At 33.9% G+C, this 21,333-nt stretch overlaps 1 protein-coding gene across 6 annotated transcripts in view; it reads right to left on the minus strand.

The window, feature by feature from the left end:
* cv-2 (crossveinless 2) overlaps positions 1–21,333 on the minus strand; it is a 167,226-nt gene that overhangs the window by 16,183 nt on the left and 129,710 nt on the right. For all 6 annotated transcript variants that reach the window (XM_065360242.1, XM_065360243.1, XM_065360240.1 and 3 more), the window contains one exon: positions 17,845–17,930. In XM_065360242.1, coding sequence (XP_065216314.1) covers positions 17,845–17,930 — 86 coding nt within the window. The remainder of the gene's footprint in view (positions 1–17,844; positions 17,931–21,333) is intronic.

Below are 21,333 nucleotides of genomic sequence, written 5' to 3' on the forward strand. Positions count from 1 at the left end.
GGTTGATGATGTAGGAATGTGAGTTAATACTTCATCTACCAGGTACCACTGAAAACCCAACTTTGATAAAAATGGACAAAGCGAGTTTTGGAATATCACTCTTCATATACTTAGCTAAAAATTACCACCAGTCGGTTCGAGAGCTCGAATTTTGGTATTTTTTTGATCAAATTGCTTTTTTTTTTTTTAAATTTTCAAAAAACTCTCAGCTGATCTTTCACCCCCCCCCCCCCTCATACAAAAAATGTCAACTACAGAAAACGTTCCAAAAAAGAAAATAATTTTGCATCTAGAATCAAAATTACAAATGTAAAAAAATATTCGTGCTCAAACAGTGCTACCAATTCAAAAATAAAAAATTAATTAGACAATTTTTGTAATATTTTCAAAAATAGGAGCGTATTTTTGTTTTTTCATTTTTTTTCACAATTTTGTTCTCACGAGTCACACCGATTTCAAATTTTAATCTCGTGAATACCTTTTCAAAAATTTGCCAAAATTTTAAAAATAAATATTCGACATTTCAAATAGTGATTTTTTTTTGGAGAACTCCTGTCAATTTTTTTCATTTTGGAATTTTGAACGGATTGTTCCCTCTCAAAATATAGATTGAGGTAAAAATTTGAGGCCAAGATGAATTTTACTTTACTCGTGTTTGTGAACGAAAAGTGAAATTTAAAAAGCATTCCCTCCTCTTCTCCTTCATAAAATCAAACGAGAGACAGAAATCTCCACAAATTACATTTCTGATGGGGTGATTTTTTTTTTTTTTAAATACAATTACCTAAGTATTGACATTTTTTTGTGGGTAAGATGAATGGGAGAATAAGTGAAGTTGAGTTAGTGAGCTGAAGTTTTTACCCATTGATGGGATCTAAACTGAAAAAATCCACAGAAGCTCCAAAACAACTCGGAACTAGCTGCTACCAATCGATTCTGAAAATCAAAAATAGAATACAAACCAGACAGCTGTCTTCCTCAATTCAATCATAATTTTGATTTTTTCATGAAGAAGAGGATTGAATTTTGAATTTTCCAAAATGGCCAAAAATTCAAAAATGAAGTTCAGTTTCTCAAATTTGCCTGGTGTATTTTTGAATACTTCGTAAGTCGTAAGTACCTACTCAATGTTGGGTGCTTGGCCAGACCGAGACATTTTTCAACTACATATTTGGGATGCCTCCTTTTACAAGATCTTTCTTTAAAAATCTCTCTCTAAATATATAATAAACTCTCGCCTCATATGTATTTGTACATATGTTTCAGCACACGAGTTGATGCATTTCTTCACATCCTCGAGGTATAAAGTAAAAAATAATCAACGGTATATACTCGTATACTGGTACCTGTACATACGACTACCCAACACCTAGTACCTATAGTTAGTATGCTTGTATGTATTTTGCTCACTCAGGTCTCTAGGTAGTACGTACACCTTGTGTTCATAATATATTGGACAATATAGAGCTACATAAAGGTACTCGAGTATATGTGTGTAGATAAAATCAGGTACGCGCGCGTATTCGCCGCGATGGATAGAGAGAGACGCGCGGCCGATACCGTACAGGTACACCTTTGGATATAGGTCATCGAGAATCGTAATGAAATCGGGAATTAATATTCCGCCATCGAGTGATCGAGCGCAAATCTTTGCACCGTGCTACGAAGAGACGCGGTTGCTGGTACCGGTCCAGGCTCTCGATGAACGTTCTCCCTCAGCTGATGCAGATTCGAGAGAAGTACACATATGTTGTACAGTTTGTGATAAGAAAATACATAGCTATAAACCTATACTCGACGAGCCAAGTTCACATTGTAGAGGGATTTATCGTATCTCTTGACGTCAAATTTGATTATGACGAGGTAGACGAAAATTGGCCTTTGAATGCCAATTTTGATGGGCATTGTGGCTTCTTTGAGGTAGGAAAGGATCATTCGTTCTCAGTTAATTTGATATGAAACTTTGACTAGATTTTCAGCAGTTTTCAGTACATGAACGTCAAAATAGACCAGTGCACCAAAAAATCAGCTTTCCATCTCGTCCATCACAAGTCTCCCTGAACCAAATACATAGGCTATATTCCAAGAATTATAATAAGAAAAGACAAAACAATTTTCAACAATTTCTACATACGTTTTGCTTGACCTTAACTTAACGTAGTGAAAAAAAACACGTTCGAACGATGCGAATGCGCATATATTTGCAACTTGTTTATCGCAAAGTGTCGATATAATATGTAGTGTCTGAATAGAGTCTACACACAGCGGCGAGTCAAACGTATAAATTCAACTTTACGTGCTTACTGCGTTCCACAGACACACTAAGAGTAAGTTAAATCTGCGACCGCCATATCCAATGCCACCTCGACACAAGAGATTTTTTAAAAGCCTACTGTTTCTGAGTAAAATAAGTGTGCGTAATGCTCAACTTCGCTTATCGATATGTCTTAAATATATACTCGATCGACTGATAAAATATTTACAAAAGTACGCACTTGCCGAAAGTTAACACAAAAAAGAAGCCGCAAAGCGGTCGTAATTAAAAGTATAGGTAGTTAGGTACATTACATTCTTTACAGATTAACTCGTATTTTATGTGCATATCTTCTATACACACGTCTCTTCTTATCCTTTCAATCGGGTTCGCTTTTTTTTCTCTATCTCTCTTCTTCACACTATATAATACGTATCAATTTCAGGCAATGAACTTACAAATATTTCAATAAATTAATCATCTCGCGACGAAGCGGACGTTCCCAATTAAACGCCAATAAATACCTACGTAATGTGAGATAAGATCGAGTATTTACTTTTTTTTCCCTTTCAGTTTTTTTTTATCGAGTATATTATACTGTCTGATAATGTATTATCGAATTAAGTATACGAACGCGACGAGCTACACTTTCATAAATTATTCACAGGGAGACTTTCAAGTATCGAACATTCCGGTAACCATCAATACAAAAAATATTTGGGTAGGTTAGGGTTGTAGTAAACTTCCTGCACATATTTCTAATCGAATTCCGAGGGACTACCGTTCATTACATGCCTCCAGAGGGAAGATATGGGTCTTTAAAGAGGGGAGATTTTCGATAAAATTGTAGCTGCTTTTCGCTCTAACCCCTGCTTGACCTGATATTGTAAAAATGGTCCAGTTTTGAAAGATAGTGTTTGAGATTACCTATGTGTCGATCTAAGCCATGGTCATGTCAATTCAGGATTACTTTCTGAATTTTATTGAGCGGTTGAAAATTTGCACTTAATCTTATTATAAAAAAAAACGTGTTTTGAAAATATTTTTCTAAAAATCAAAAAAACACGAGCTCGTGCTCAATTTTTTTTTTTTAAAAAAAGAAAAGAAATAACTTCAGTACCTACCTAAGAAAGCTTGAAAAAGTAACCAAAAACGAATAAAAAAAGAGTACAAAACTTGAGAAAAACGTTATTTAAAGTTGAGAAAAATAATAAAAACCCAGAACATTTATACCAATTGAAATGTCCGCCTGGTTTTCAATATCAAAAAGATTAATTATTCTGAAGCTTTTTGATGGAAAAGAGAGACTTTTTGGAAATTTTTGGCAACAAAAATAAGAATTTTTGTATCTTTATCTTTCGGTAAAAAAAAAAATTTTTGGCAAAATAAAACGAGACATTGACTATTTTAAGGAAATTAAGGGAATTTGACAATTTCGTGGGTAAATAAGCAAGACATGGACAATTCTTGGAAGTTTCTGCAAAAAACGACAATGTTTAGAAATTTTGTTAAAATTATGTGAGAATGTTTTACAATTTTTGTGAAAGAGCAAGACTTTGACAATTTTAGCAAAAAGCAGGACTTTCTGAGAATTAAAAACAAGACTTTGGACAATTTTTGAAAAAAAGTAAGACTTTTTAAAATTTCTTGCAAAAAAAACTTTTGCCAATTTTTGAAAAAATGAGAATTTATAAAATTCGAGACAAAAAGTAAGACTGACTGTTTTAGCAAAAAGCAGAACTTTTTGGAAATTATAGGCCAAAAAATGATACTGTTCAAAATGGGGGGAGGACTTTTTTATTTTTTTCAAATTTTTGGTTAGAAATGAGACTTTTTTTTAGCAGAAAGTGAGACTTGGACAATTTTAGCAACAGGCAGGGCCTTGTAACTGTAACTCTGAAAACGCTGTGTAGCCAGATGGAAAATGGACCCCGTTTTGGCACTTCTTTTTTGTAGGCGAGCTAATTCTCGAAAGTTGTAAGCCCATAATTTTTTGTACCCTGCCCTACCCCAAACATCCAAGAAAAATTGATTTTTGCTTTATCTGTTCAAAAAATCCTCTTTTTGTTTCAAAATTTCCAAACAAAAGTCCTGTTTTTTTGGGAAATTTGCTCAAGTTGAAAAGCGCCAACTTTTGGAAAATTTTTTTTCTTGGGGGGGGGGGGATGTCAAAAAACGACAATTTTTAGAAACATAGTCGAGAATTGCCCATTTTTGGCACAATTGTTAAGCGTCCATTTTGGGTAAAATTGTCAAAAAGGGCCAATTGTTGCGAAAATTGTCAAACAGTCCTGTTCTTGCCAAGATTGCCCAAAAAATTCCTTTTCTCCCAAAACTGTCGCAAAAATCCCATTTTTTGTGAAAATTGTAAATTTTTAGCTATGTAGTAGACGAAAAGTTATGATGTTTTTTTCATAAAAATTCTCAGGAAATAGTTTTCTGATAAAATATAGTAAAATGGTTCTAATTTTTGCCAAAATTGGTAAAAATTTTTTGCTTTTTTTTGCCAAAATATCCAAAAGCATTGATTTTTGCACTTGCTTGCCAAAAAGCCCTTCTTTTGTTTCAAAGTTTGCCAAACAAAAGTCCTGTTTTTTTTTTTACAAAATTGCTTGAAGGCTTCTTTTTTCATCAACTTTTATTTTTTCCTCAAATTCTTTCATTTTTTCAGTTTTTATTGCAATTTTTCGATATTTTTGAATTTTTTTTTGAGTTACGCTTGCTTGCCCAGGTAAAAAGCCCTGATTATTAAAATTTTTTATATAAAAAAATTCAATTTTTATGAAAATTTGTAAAAAAAATGTCTTTTTCGGTGATTTTTTTGATTTTTTGAAATTAGCAATAATGACCAAAAACATTGTTACCACTCACCACTGTATTCCAAAATTTCGCTAGTTGATAGGGAAGGCCCAAGTAGGTATGCACAATGCAAAACGAAATATTTTGAAGAAAATGTGTTCAACAGTTGATCATTGTTGGGGAGTCAGATTAAAGAAATTATTCACAAATCACATTGGTCCACTTTGCTCAAAAAAATTAATATTTAATAAAAAATAGTTCGAAAAGTTTTTTTTTTAATTTTGACATTTTCAATACTGCACCAAATATCCAAAAATGAACTTTATTACGCGAAATTTCAATCATGGCCGGGGTTTTAAAGGCATGCTATTTCGATCTACTTCGGATTAGTTCAAATCGAAAAGTGTTATTTCAAAGGTTTCCCTAGTTAGCTGCAAAATGGCAATTTTCAGAAAATTCTGAACTTGTATTGAAACAAGATCGTCCTTCGTGCACAGTAGATGATCCACTCTTCATCCCAGACTGTTCCTTCGTTACCTAATCTAAGGCCATTCATGTGCTGGAGATTCCCAAACTCCACATGAACCCTTCGGGACTCTGATTCATCCGCCACAAATTCCGATTCCGAACACCAGCGACGGAATGAGAAAGAAAGGAAGAAGAAAAAAATGAAACAATACGATGGAAAATTTTCTAATATTTCCCAAAGTGCTATTATTCTAGGTAAAAATTTACTATTAACGTTTCGATTCGTCACGTTGATCGAATACCTCTTGGGCTATAAGGTATTCGGAACCTTTCTTCGGCTTCGGTATGAATACCAGATATGGTCAGATACCAAACAAACGGCGGTATTGTTTTGCGCAAATTGAAAGGTGTTCTACGAGTAGTTTGAGGCGGCGGAGGCGGCGTCATTTTTAACCCAATATTTTCATAACCTTTTCTGATTTTTAATTACATTCCGACCGTTACCGTATTCGTTTGAATTGGCCGACGACCTATTCACTGGATGTGTTCTCGAGTCCCTTTTTTCTTCTTAGATATATCTAGGCTTATATGTATTTTTCATTCATCGTGTGTGAGGAATGAGGAATGAGGAACGCGCAATAAACCAGACAGCCTCGCAGGCTAACTTTCTTTTCGGCTTTGCTTACAAATACGAATCTTACTCGGTCGTATTAAATATAAAATGTCGCACATTGTTTTGATTGAAATTATAAAAAATGATATATGATAGGCATCCTAATTTTACCTACCCCCACTTACCCTCGGCCAGCCTTTGTAGACGGGCTATTCTCATAGAATGGATACTTTTTATGTAATGACTAATTATCTATTTGTATATACCTCTACCTATGTTCGTTTGTATGAGCGTGTTTATGTGCCTCAATAATAAGAATCACACGCAGAAATTAATTTATTATAAATTTACAATGGTCGAGTTTTGTGGTCGATCTTTTTTCTCCTTCTTTTTTCTTTTTTTTTTTTAATACGCGTATATATTTTTAATTATCTTCTTTTCAAACATTCTCCAGTCTGTATGACTGAATTACTATTATTTAAATCGCTTTCGGCTTCTAGATTTTTTTAACGCCCGTTCACCGATATAATTACTTTATTCAAACGTGGTCACGTTTCTTCTTTTTTTCTGTTATTATTCGTTCTCGTATGTGAGTAATTTTTTTTCACCGGAGATGCATACTTGCGTCTTGTGTTTGTGTAAAGCTTTTAAGAGTTTCATTTGTCTCATAGATTGCTATATTATTTTTTTGTTGGCGTATTTTTTGTGTCGAGAAAGAAGGCGATGAAATTTCATTGTTTTTGATTGTTTTTTGGTTTCGTTTTATATCTAAATTTTAGCTTAAATTTTAAAAAATGACGTTTCAAATTTTATTTCAAAAATTTTCAAATTGTTAAAGTGGTGAAAATTTGCTCTTCCAGAGGGATCGAAAACCGGAAATCATCAAATTTTTCCGGACGCTTAGACCTCTTACTTTTGTTGTGCATTCACTGTTTTTTGTTGTAACGATGAATCATCCCTACCCTTAAAAATATACAGGATGTCCCACCACAGAATGACCCCTTGAACCAGCAACATAGGCAACCAATCCTAAATTCATGTATGAACAGTTGCCTAGTCTTGAAGTTGAAAGCTCACTAACAAGGGAACTACCTGAACCGGCAGAAACGAAAATGAACGAATCAAAGCTAGATTGAAAGGGGACTACCTCAGGACCCCAAATCCAAAATTTCAAGTGCTGAAGTTGATTTCTCGATTTTTGGTGAATTTTTGAAAATTGAAAAATCCAAAAAATTATCTATCAATTAAACCAAAAATAGAAAATATTGATGAAAATTGAAATTTTCTTGGGAAGTAATTCAGATGGCGTCCCTAACTCATTTACAATTATCGAAATTCGCAAAACCTCAATTCCAGTCATTCTGGAGCCTCCAGCGATTTTTTATCATTTCTCCAGAAACTTGAAATTGCTGTGGAACGGCTAAAAATCAACTTCAGCACAAATAACTTCATTTGGGGCCTACGTGGGTTGCCTTTAACCAATTTTTGGGGTTATCGTAAGAATCGACGTCTGCCGGTTCAGATGTGTATTTTATGCCCATTTGCAAAAAATTCCAAAATTTGAAAATGTTAAATATTCCTTCTTTTGCAATGCTATCTATCCGAAATCGAGCTTCGACCTATTTTCGACGTTCCGAATAGGTAAACCCCCCATTTTGACCATTCTGGAGCCTCCAGCGATTTTTTATCATTTCTCCAGAAACTTGAAATTGCTGTGGAACGGCTAAAAATCAACTTCAGCACAAATAACTTCATTTGGGGCCTTTATGAGTTGCCTTTGACCAATTTTTAGGGTTGTTGCGAAAATCGGCGTCTGCCGGTTCATATGTGTATTTTGCCCAAACAATCAAACATTTTCAAATTTTGCTGATTATTCATTGCACAAGTCAATGGACAAAACAATCATGTGAACAGGCAGACGCCTATTTTCGCGACAACCCCAAAAAGCGGTTGAAGGCAACCCACATAGGCCCCAAATGAAGTGATTTGTGCTGAAGTTGATTTTTAGCCTCTCCAGAGCTATATCAAGTTTCTGGAGAAATGATAAAAACCCGCTGGAGGCTCCAGAACGGTCAAAATGGGGGTTTTACCTATTCAGAACGTCGAAAATAGGTCAGAGCTCGATTTCAGATAGGTAGCATCGCAAAAGATGGAAAATTTAACATTTTCAAATTTGGGCATTTTTTCCAAATGGGCAAAAATACACATCTGAACCGGCAGACACTGATTTTTACGATAACTCCAAAAATTGGTTAAAGGCAACCCACGTAGGCCCCAAATGAAGTTATTTGTGCTGAAGTTGATTTTTAGCCGTTCCACAGCAATTTCAAGTTTCTGGAGAAATGATAAAAAATCGCTGGAGGCTCCAGAATGACTGGAATTGAGGTTTTGCGAATTTCGATAGTTGTAAATGAGTTAGGAACGCCATCTGAACTACTTCCCGAGAAAATTTCAATTTTCATCAATATTTTCTATTTTTGGTTCAATTGATAGATAATTTTTTGGATTTTTCAATTTTCAAAAATTCACCAAAAATCGAGAAATTAACTTCAGCACTTGAAATTTTGGATTTGGGGTCCTGAAGTAGTCCCCTTTCGATCTAGCTTTGATTCGTTCATTTTCGTTTCTGCCGGTTCAGGTAGTTCCCTTGTAAGTTTCTTTCAAAATTTCCCAAAATTCGTAGTCTAAAACAGCAATTTACAACAAGTTTTATAAATTTTGGGCAATTTTGAATAAAGTAAAAATATTTTTGAATTTTTTTATGAGCGATTTTTAGAGTTTGTTGCTTCAGGTAGGTATTAGTTTATAGTTACACACCAGCCACCAGGTGAAGTGAAAATAATTGCTCAGTGGACGTTAAGTACCCAGGTAATTTTAGGTATGCGGAGAATTTCAAACTGCATCGCGGTACCTGTTAATATCTCCGCAACATCCATGAATTATACTTTGTTTTGAATAGATCACGAACTACCATAAAGTTTAAACGTATTACTTAAAATAATACGCTAGTTGGTGTATCGTAAACGCGACGACCAGCACCAGACTCGTACGTGGAGATCGTGTGAAGCTGGACAGAGACGGCGATAGATGAAGTGGTACAGGCGGTAGGCAGCTTATACAGATTTATATTCGGCATTTAGCATCCTTGAACCCTACGTAATCGTATATGGCACCTGTATGCATGCAGCATAGATATGTGTAGTATATTTGTATACTTATTACGAGTCCATAGGTATGCTATATGCGAGTGTTTTAACATGTGCATTAAAACTTGTCGGTACAAGTTTATTACGCGAGAGAGTGTTTTTAAAAGTATGGCGCGGATGGCGCGGCCGGTGCCCGGCTACGATCTATTTTACGTTTACTTCCTCTTCGCGATCAAGGTATGCGCACTCCACGAGTCTCCGAAACGGTAACACGAGCCTGGAGCCGGTGCCCAAACACCCGCTTGTATGCACTAAAAGGAAGAATTTCCCTGATAATTGTGTTTGGAAAAAAAAAAGGCGTAAAACGAACATCCGAAACCAGTTTCAATTACCGAAAGAGGCGTGGCGAAAGGCGGACTCAAGGATTTTTCCTGATTTTTTGCGGCGATCGAAGACTCACCACGATACCAGAAACCCGAAGGGGAGAGGGGGCGGACAGCCAACGTGTTTTTTTCGTCAATGCTACCAAGGCGAATTGACCAATTTCCTGCACAATATTATGATGGTACGTGGATGATGTGTGGTTGGAAAGTGCATGATTCCGTCTTGAGTATTGAAACTTAGAATTTGAGGCAGGGATGGTAATTACCTAATTACATTTCAAAGATGAAAATTTTACACTTTCTTCATTTTATTTGTAGGGACTTTGTTTTTTTTTCAAAAATTGAATTTTTCAATATGAAAAAAATTGAGGAAAAAAGCAAATGAGTAGCATTTTGAATTTTGGCTCAAAATATCTTAAAAACAAAGAGCTCTTGAAAATAATTAATCACACTCTGTGGATGGGAAATTTCATACCTACTCCACAAAAAAATGTTGCAAAAACTGACATTTTAAATTTAAAAAAAAAACTATTTTCAATATTTAGATACGTATAAGATTAAAATTTTTAGCAGTCTCATGAATTCATCACAACATAATCTCTGGAGAAAAATCAACTTTTGCTGAAGGTTCCATATCAGCTTGAAAATGGCGGAAAACGATTTTTGGATCGACGTTAGGGAGAGTGAAAAAGTTTCAACTGGATACCTATCTAATTTGTAGCAAAAATTGATAACTTTGGATTTTTTAAATTTGACATTTTCAACTCGTAAAAAAGTACCTACCTCTAGAACCTGCTACTTAATATTTTTCAACACGTCAACTCGAATTTGCACTTAACCTCACCTAATCCTAATCGATTCAGAATGTCGAACTGATGACAGAGAATAAATGTTCAGCAGCCAAAATTGATTACAACACCTTTCAGAACGATTTGGAATTGCTTGAGAAACATTCAATTTCTACCAGAGGCTCCAGATCTGCTCAAAAGTGATGGCAATCGATTCTGGGGATCGACTCGAGCATCTTAAACCAACTTTTAGATATTTTCTTTCTTCATATTTACTTTTTTTTTTTGTAGAAAATTAATGCAGTTAGTGGGCTGTTTCTGCTATTTATAAAAATTCTCCAAAAATCGAAAAATCAACTTCAGCAGATCAAAATTTGATTCTGAGGTCTCGGCAACGTGTTCTGTTCAGAGACTGATTTTTCAGCTTAATTGAAGACGAAGGGTTGGTTGTATGCATGAAAGTTCCCTGTAATTTACGGTTTTTCTCAGAAGTACTCAAATTGTATCTCTAAATCAAAATTTTGGAAATTTAAAGGGGTGGAGGCCGGGGGGGGCGGTAGAGTCAAGTGCACTGAAAATTCAAAAAAGAGAAGGGCAAAGCTTTGAATATATTTGTACCTCGATTTCTTTCATCTTTCAATCCTACCTTCATTTTTCGCCCCATCCCCAATTCTACCTCAATCTTCCTCCTCCCCTCCGTCCATTTATTCTTTAAGTTACAAAAAAAAAAAAAAATCATAATAATGTGGAATTATTCTAACTTTGAAAAAAAAATAAAACAAGCTTTTTAAACGTATTTTTCGACACATTCACGCGATAAAAAATAATGAAAAATTTTGGAATTTAAACTCTTTCAAAGAAGATTTACTCGAAAATTTCTGGAATTTCATTGGTTTACAGTCACAATCTGGGATCAAAACACAAAAACTGATCATTTTGACCATCGATAAATTTTTTTCAACTTTCATAATCTCAATTCAGAAGTTTTGATTTCGATGAGAGAAATTGCGATCAGAAATCAGGATTTTCAACAGTCGTGGATTGCTAATGAGACAAATATGAACTTGAAGGCTAAAAAATATCCGGAAATGTTGACTGATGGAGATGAAAAAGTCGCGATTTTGAAACAAATATCATAAAAAATTATCTACGATGATCTTTACGGATTAAAAGGAAGATGTATTTTTCTTTTTTAGCAAAAGTTTTTACTCAAAATCACGACTGCAGCTACAGCAAAAATTTTTGATAGGTAGTTTTTTCATTTTACCGAGGCTTTCAATTTTGTAATTTGCTGTTCATTTGTAAAATTGAAAATTATTTTTCAGGATTCAAATTAAATTTTTCTTCGATTTTTGAATCATTTTTTTTCAAAAATGTTCAATAAAATCTGAGATTATTCAGAACATTCAAGATCTTTGGCTCATAAACTCACGACTGGCTAACAATTGGACACCTGATGGTTGGCAACTATTTTTTTTCACAGGTTTTTCATTTTAAAATTTTTTCAAAAAATTGCACTTTCATCCCTTTTTTTCCTCTCTTATCAATAATTAAAACATATTTCAATTTCAAACGAACATCATCTTCACTTCAATAATTTAGATGTAATTACACATTTGGAATATCACCTCCGGCCGGCCCTGGAAAGCTTCTTGATTGGCTGGAGAAACTTGCCAAGTATCAATAGTAGTAAATTTCAGAAGAAAATTCGACCAAAAGTCAATTTCATGCTGTCGTATATATGTATTATAGGTAAACGTACCCAATACCCACCACAGGCATTGGTGGCACATTACACTTTCTACACCTAGTAAGTAAGTATGGTACACATGCAACACATACTATACAATCTCCAAATACACCATAACACTTCAGCCTTCGACAAGTACCTACAAATTACTTCTTATTTTTACGACTCCACGAGTACCTTACTCCACCTTTACCAGGTACAAAAACTCATGTGCATATCTCTCTGTACACCTATGTAGAAATAAGGTACTTACGAGCCTCAACATCGTAAGTACAAATTATCCGGTTTTGCGAATACGAGCTAGCTGAGCTCAAGTGAGCTCTCTGTGCAAATGAAAATGAAACAATTTACATTACAGCATCGTTCCTTATAAATCACTTAGTTTAATTATGCTCTAAAAGTCTAAAACGATGACCGACATAACGGTAATGTGTGCTGTACACTTGGACGGTGCGAAACACTTCGAAGAATTTACTCTTCGAAGCCCGCCAGTCCATCTCAATGCTCACTAGTCAGAAAAATTCCCTATCGTAATTCGAACTCGAGTATTACTAACACGATTACTTTTTCAGTATCACATTGAAGGCTGAATAGCGTTCTTTTGTCTCATCATTTTCACAAATAAAGCCACCTTAAGCACACACCTATATTAAATTTTAAATAGGTACCTAATCGAAGAGTTTGAGTTGATAAAATTTCTCCAACGTGGTCAAAGTACTCTTATCAGTAGTGGTAAGTTATCGACATCTTTCATACATATAAATGAAACAAATTAGAAGTGTAAATGCCCGTTCAGCGTATTTTTGAGTTTCAAGATCATTTCACTGAAAGAGTTGAAGATAAGCAAGAATTTTCAAAAAATTTGCAGATAAAACGTGAGAGAGAAAAATAAGTACGCAGGTACGCGAAAATAATTAATTTTAAGATCTCATCAAAACCACTGACACGGCAGAAGAATAACTGCTAAAAAAACAGAACATCATTCTCAAAATTGTCAAAAAAATTTCCAAAAAAATTTGTACACTTGAATATTTTATTTGATATTTTACAACTAAAAAATTTAGAAAATATTTCATCGAAAACACGTTCCCAAATTGGTCCCCAAAGACGTATACTTCTCCATCACGACAATTCCATCTCATTCGATTAAACCCCTCCTCCTTCCTCACCATTAACCCTCCTACACTAGGAAACTTTCGCTGCAATCTTAAAAATTGAAATTCATAACCGACTCGTTCGAAGAATATCTTCCTATCAACGCTCCAACCAGAAGAAATCTTTACAAAGGGTACACGATGGAGGAGGGAGAACAGGGAGTAAATTTATACAAAGTATTTTGAAAGCTAGACGCAATTTATCCATTCTAAAGCACACCCTTAATAGCCTAATTCGTCTGTAAAAAGCTCCTCGGCGATACATTAAATGTTTGCACATCCAGCGAAAAAAATAACGTCAATGGCATTCGTCCAAAAAGTGAAAATATAAATTCTATTGAAAAAAATTACCATCGTATCATTGTTTCGCGACGATAATAATAAAATATCTGTTCGATCGAATATTTTTCATTCGAGGATTAGAATTTACAAAATCATACATTTCGTATAAGCTAAACAAAAATTTTGATTGTATTAGTCTTCTTTGAGGCACGAGCATGAGCGTTCTGCAGACAGCACTTTCATTCGTTTAGATCGATTTTTTCTATTCAGTCAACATCTTACAAGATGAAAAGATTTACAATAATTTATCAAATCACGTTTGAATGACGCAATAGTAGAAATTTCCGGTGAAAAATCGATACATGTGTTTAAAAAAAATTCGTTTTGCTCACAAGTATATTTGTACTTCAATTTATTTTCGTTGTGGTCTTTTAAAAAAAGACTTTCTTACAATGCATTCAGCACTGGTATTATTAGAGAACTTACATCATTACAAAACTATTTCCAATTATACTTTCTTACTTAGTCCAATCATAAAAAACAGAAAACTTTCAAAACGATGTAAAAAAAAACTTGAAAATGAATCTATACGCAGACCATTTTCACCTTCAAATATATGTACTTAACATTGCTTTGCAACATGTCATCAAAATTAAACTCATTATTCAATCCCTTCAATCGTGGCCACTTGCCTTTAAAATTCAGACCAATTTCATTGCAAAAATGAAATTAATATCTTTCCATCGCCACCTTGCCCTCAGTACAATCAAAATAAACCAAACTCCAAATTGCAGCCAAATTGTCTACTTGAAAAAACCCGACTAAAAAAACTGTTTTGGTTACAGGAATAAAGCAACACAACAGAGAAAGAATTTAGAAAAAAAAAACAGCAATTATCGTTTCAACTTTCTATAAAAAATGTTCCTAGGCTTCCTGGTTCGAGTGTAAGAGTATAAGGTGAAGCAAGAGAGAGGAAAGGATTACCGGTTGAGAGCGACTACCGAGTTACACATCCTCTTGAACCGTTTAAGCTGCTTCCTCTCACTCTGTCCTCCCAACAATATAGGTATACTCGTATCGTATTCTATTCGCCCGTCAGGTGATTTTTTTTTGGCCTGTGTCTTACTATACACATCGTATTACACACTGACTAACCAATGTATAGGTTATCAAAATTCCAGCATTCTTCTATTTGCATATCGTTTGGCCACATCTCGAATAGTTTAATATATCATGCGCCATTTCCACATCCATTTACTATTATAGCGGTAATCGTTGTAAGCTTCGCTTTTCTCCTAATATAACCAGCCACTCGCTATGTTTCGTAATTAATCTCGTCGACGACGAACATTCGCGGTTCGACGATCGCCTATATTATATTCGAGTTTTATACGCTGCATATCTTTACAGGCACCAGGTAGTTATACTATAGTACGAGTATGTGGCTGGAGAACACTGGAGCACGCGCGGATTCTGTATCTTTGGATGGTTTTGGAAGATATCATAAGTAGTACCTATTAAGTCTGCAAGAAGCTGATTAGGTAGGTATTTTGGTAAGATGATGGGAAAAGACAACATTCCAAATTATTTAAGGCAGCAATCTCGAAAAAATAAATCACCATGGAACACAATAAGACAACGATAAATCAATATAAAGGTCCAAGAGGACCCTCACGAACAAAGTTTCAGGAACCAAAGTTCGTTCCTCAATTTTTGGTGAATTTTTGAAAATTAAAAAATAGGGAAATTGAAAAAATTACCAAGATTTTACTACAGGAAAACTTGCATCTTATATTTTCTCGAATTCCCTAAAACGTGTCAAATCAAGAAATGGAATGGATCAAGAGCTGTTTATGAACGTCCAAAAACCAAGTTTTTAACCACGGTTTCTCGTCAACAATTCAAAGTGAGCGAAAGCGCGACAGACGAATGAATTTTTCAAGGCACCTCAATGTCAATTTTTTGCAATAAATTACTGATAATTTTAGTGGTAAAATACTGGTAATTTTTTGTAGCAAATTACTGGTAATTTTAGTGGTGAATTACTGGTAATTTTAGTGGTAAATTACTGGTAATTTTAGTGGTAAATTACTGGTAATTTTTTGTAGCAAATTACTAGCAATTTTTTGCAGCAAACTACTAGCAATTTTTTATAGCAAATTACTAGTAATTTTTTGTAGCAAATTACTAGTAATTTTTGTAGCAAATTACTAGTAATTTTTTGTAGCAAATTACTAGTAATTTTTTTGTAGCAAATTACTAGTAATTTTTTGTAGCAAATTACTAGTAATTTTTTTGTAGCAAATTACTAGTAATTTTTTTGTAGCAAATTACTAGTAAATTTTTTGTAGCAAATTACTAGTAATTTTTTGTAGCAAGTTACTAGTAATTTTTGTAGCAAGTTACTAGTAATTTTTGTAGCAAATTACTTGTAGCAAATTACTAGCAATTTCTATGGCAAATTACTAGCAATTTTTGTAGCAAATTAATAGTCATTTTTGCAGTTAATAATACTAATTTTTTTTTGTAGTATAGTACTAGTATTTTTTGTAGTAAATCACTAGTGATTTTTTTTCGGTTGTAAATCACTGGTAATTTTTATAGTATATTACTAGTAATTTTTTTGTAGTAAATCACTAGTAATGTTTTCACATGCTAGATTACTAGTAGTTGTTGTCAAAAATTACTAGTAATTTTTTGTAGGTGGTAAATTGCTACTGATTTTTTTGTAATAAATTACTAGTATTTTTTTTGTAGAAAATTACTAGTATTTTTTGTAGAAAATTACTAGTATTTTTTGTAGAAAATTACTAGTATTTTTTGTAGAAAATTACTAGTATTTTTTGTAGAAAATTACTAGTATTTTTTGTAGAAAATTACTAGTATTTTTTGTAGAAAATTGCTAGTAATTTTTCTGTTGGTAAATTACAACTAATTTTTGATCTACTGATACTGCATTCGGGATTCTTAATTTCGAACATTTACAATAATTCGTGATCATAAAATAGCACAAAAGTCATTCGGGAAAATTGATTCGGAATTTTGGTAGACGGGCAAAAACATATTCGGGGTAAGTAATTGGTTACCTATTTGGGGAAATGTATCTACTGTAATCATTTTTTGGTTGTAAATTACTAGTTTTTTGAAAGAGTGGAGATTAGGGGAGGGGGTGATGAGAAGGATTGTTAGTATTTTTTTTTTGTTGACAAATTGTAAGTTTTGGTACTGGGTAGTTTTTGATGAATGGTCAATTTTTGAGACTTTGACACATCGAAAATCTTAGCAAAAACCTGTTAAATTCCTGAAATTACAAATGTCAGATTTTTGAAAACTTGATTTTTAAAAAAAATTTCAAGGAGAGGGGTGGGTTGTACAGAGAAATCGAAAAAACTAGCCTAGGAGAAAGAACAATTCTGGCATAGAAATAAACATTTGTTTTTGGTATAGATTCTGCAATTTTTTTTGTGCTTGATTTTTTATGCTAAAATGTAAAAATTTACCCTAGATAGACTTAAAATTACGCCATATTTGGCACAATTATACTAGAATGACAACACTGCAACATCACTCGCCCCTTAAAATTTCAATACAGGTAGGTGAAAAGTTTGCTCAAATTCTGCACATCTAAAGTTTGACCTTAGTCATTGATACTCCCCAGACATTCTGTATAAATAAGAATTCAGCAACAGTAGGTACTACCAAATACCAACCTATTGCGTCTGAACTCTACATAAATGATGGATAAATTTATTATTCGCCTTTATTCGTCAAAGATAATCTATTATAGAAGGTGATCAATTACTGTCGCATTTATACCTCACTACAAATAAGTGCTACTTTATATACCAATGAGATTCACGCGCCAGAACCAATTCAATAAATTCGTAATCGTGATGGCGAAGCGATTGCAACCGCGCAGAGTATAGATTAATTTATAAATCGTATTTATAAGATATAGATGTCCTCATCTTCTCACAATTATACAGCAGGCGGAACCAATCAAATATAAGTACACCCTGAGGACATCTCTCTCTCTATTTCTCGATATCCATTTCAAACACGATTCAGCTACAAATCACCTCTCGTTCAGGTCGTAATCGTATAATTGCAAATAGTACCAAGAATCGGTAGTTCGAATGAGTAATAAGAAAATTCTTATTATATATTAAGTAACAGGTATAGAGGTAAAGGTATAGGGAAAACTCACCTTACAAACGCAAGAAAAACAATGGATGTTGGATGGCGACCTTGGAAATACTGAGCCTCCTTCGTTATCACAATTCCACGCGTTGCCTATAGAAAATATGCACATCGATAAGTAATAGGCACAGGTATAGGCATTTAATTGTATTCAAATTGATATAATTTCTTTTTAAAACTAATACGCCAGAGTTTAATCATATAAAAATATCAGGTAGGTATCTATACTATAAGATAGAGGTAATATATCTACAAGAACGATAAGTAATTGCCCTGCAAATATCTCTCTATATCTGCCTGATTCAGTGGCTTGTTTTCCCCTATCGCCTACTCCTCCTCACGTCCTTTTCTACCATGCTTTTTCTATACTCTTCTGTGCCATTCGCGTCTCTTTCATGTACTATAATCGCAACAATACTACTTGTTGGTTTCTTTTTAATTAAACCGTACCTATAATTTATCGACGACAAGTAAGCTCCTAGTCATGACATGAATGCTAAAGAGGATGGACCGCGTGCACCACGCAGCGTACATAGACCGTACACACGTAATCATTGCTGCACAGGGAGACTGTGTTACTACTTACTAGTCTGTGTAGCATACGCGATGCGTGTGCTGTCGCCCCATCGTCGTATCGTCCAGCCTAGCGCCGAGGCATGGGCAAAAATCTATTCTTGATTTGTTTGACCATTCGCCAATATTCGTAGTATCTTTTTCCAATCACCCCCTCCGACCACTGTTGCGCCTAATAGAATGGTTATCGAGAACAGGTAGATCTATAAATCTTTCCTCTCTATACTTTTTTTTTTCGATAACCGAACATCACGTACCTGTGCTATAATCATTGTGCCGCAAGTTGTGCACTGTGAAGAGCGATGTATAAAGGAAGAGGTTAGGGATGCTGGTGAGCAGATTCGAGATATTTGGGTATGGTAGATTTGGGTATGATATGAGTAGATGATCGATTGTGTACTGTGTAGAAACTATAGATGAAAAAAAAGGAATAGCTTTTTAGACCTTTGGTGGTTTTTTTGTATTGCTTTGATTTTTGCTTCAATTTTTAATGAATTACATTAATTTTCTAAAAAATTACTACCAAAAATCAAAAAAGTTCATTTTTTACAGATTTGATGACACATTTTAGGGGTTGGAAAAGTGATAACAGTTTTTCTTCCCTCAGTGACTCGCCCTAGTTCTAGGGATTAAAGTTCATCCCCCCCCCAAATGAAATTCTCGAGGAAAACAAAGGGTTGTTTTAATTTTGAGAGAGTTGAAATAACATATTTTATTACCACAGCTTCAGGAAAAAAATATGTGAAAGTACACGAAGATCGACTAAAAATTAATTGAATGTCATGTTTGATTTTATTTGACTTTTCGGATACATACAATCTCAATCAGTGCTGTTAAATTAATGTAATTTATTCGCTGGTAAAATACTGTATTTTACTGTATTTTACCAATTTGGATATGAAGAATTATTTGTAGTTTGACTTTGAAGTTCTGAACTTCTGACCTGCCCCTGAAGTAAATTTTCGTCTGTTTTAAGTGTTACCTATTAGAGATTATATGTAGGAAATTTTCCACAGAAATTCTTTTGGAAATTTATAGGAAAAATTGTTGGTAACGTTCAAATCATGAATTTTCATGGAAATTTGGAAATTTAAGAAGTAATGTTGGAAAAAGTGTTCCATTTTGCTTTTTGGTAAATTATGGTAAAATACAGTAATAAACTTTTGGTAAAAATACTGTGTAAAGATGGTTTTGGCACTTAATGCCAAATACTTACTCTTACATGGTTCACATTCCACCCTACTTCAAGGAAGTGAACCTTTACCTAGTGCTACACACATTGACATTGGTGATTTACCACCGCAATACCTACTCTTTGTTAATGGGACATGAATTAGGTATAAAATATAGAATGCATGATAAGAAATAGAAATAACTCAGTCGCTAATATTTCACCAGCTTCATTTATTAAGCACTTTTACATTAGAAATATAATCTTTGTGTGGATACATAATACTATGTATAAGTATATTGTATATATACGTCTTATAAATAGGGATGAATACAAAGTATTCTAGATAATATGCAGAATGCACCACCCAGGGATGAAGGGCATGGTCAACAAAGAGTGCGGGTTCATTGTCCATGACTCTACTTGGAGCTTTTCAATAAGGATGATAGTATACATAACAGGAGAGCCACCTTGAACTTCATGTAAGTTTTTGAATCTCAATTATATTTACTCAACAGATCACAAGTGAATAGTTCATGTTATATAAATATGATATCCATAAAGACAAGGCTCCACACCCCGACTTGTCTTATCTTCTCAGATAGGAAGCCTGACATAGACCTACCTTGGTGAACGGATGAAATACCAATGCTATGCATGGTGAGTCCATCAATGACTGAAGTAAGGCTCAGAGTTCTCACAACACGTTCATTAAGAGAGAACTAATCCACCAGATGGCACTTTTACGTAACTAAACTGCCAGAATGTGCTTTTACATAACTAAGATGAAAAACAGCTGAATACAGAAAAATTTTCTCTCACCCAAGTGATAAAAAATGTGGCAATTCCTCCCTTTACAATGGTAAAATACTGCCGTAATTTACCAACATAAATTACCTTACAGCCCTGATCTCAATAGTTTGAAGAATTACGGGTAATGTATGTACAATGAAATAAATAATTACCTATGACACAATTTTTCACCATTTTTAACACTTTCCCTAATTTGAGAACTATACAGCAATCACTTAGATCAAATACATCAGTCCAGATTGTTATTGCAATATTGACAATCTCGGATGCAGTAAAAGGTTGATCATGTTTCCTCGAATTCGGTCTCGGATAAAGAAGTACTTCCTGTGGATATGCTTTGTTCTGATGTGAAACTCGGATGTTCTCTGTAATTTTAATGGCATTTTCGTTATCTACCAATACTCCAATAGAACTGGAATTTCATCTAAATTTGATTAACTCTCAAAACAATCTTGATATCCAGATAACATCTTTTGATGCTTTGTTAGCGGCAATGAGTTCAGATTCACAACTTGAGTCAGCTACTAACTGCAGTTGTTTACTGATCCACAATATCACCATGTCAGCATATTTAATCAGTAAGCTGGTTGTTGATTGAGATATAGTGGGCCATATCGATTATTTTGATGGTGCAGTTTGAATTTCATCAAAATATTTAAACTTGAAAATACATATGTGAACATCTAGGAGCTAAAATTTACTTTTGGATTTTTGGCAAACTTAAGGAAATTTACAAAATTGAAAAAAAAATGTTTTTTTAATAGAAATTTTCCATGAATTCATAATCATATTTTTAACAACGTAAATTATTATTTTTTCAATTCAAACCCCCCTCTTTGAAAATTTTCAGTTTTAGACTATTCTGGAGCCTACAGCGAGTTTTTAATTTTCTACAAAAATATTAAAATGCCAATTGTTGTTAAGATTCCCGAAAAAATG

The sequence above is a fragment of the Planococcus citri genome, chromosome 4 (assembly GCF_950023065.1).
Source record: "Planococcus citri chromosome 4, ihPlaCitr1.1, whole genome shotgun sequence".
NCBI classification, from domain to species: Eukaryota; Metazoa; Arthropoda; class Insecta; order Hemiptera; family Pseudococcidae; genus Planococcus; species Planococcus citri.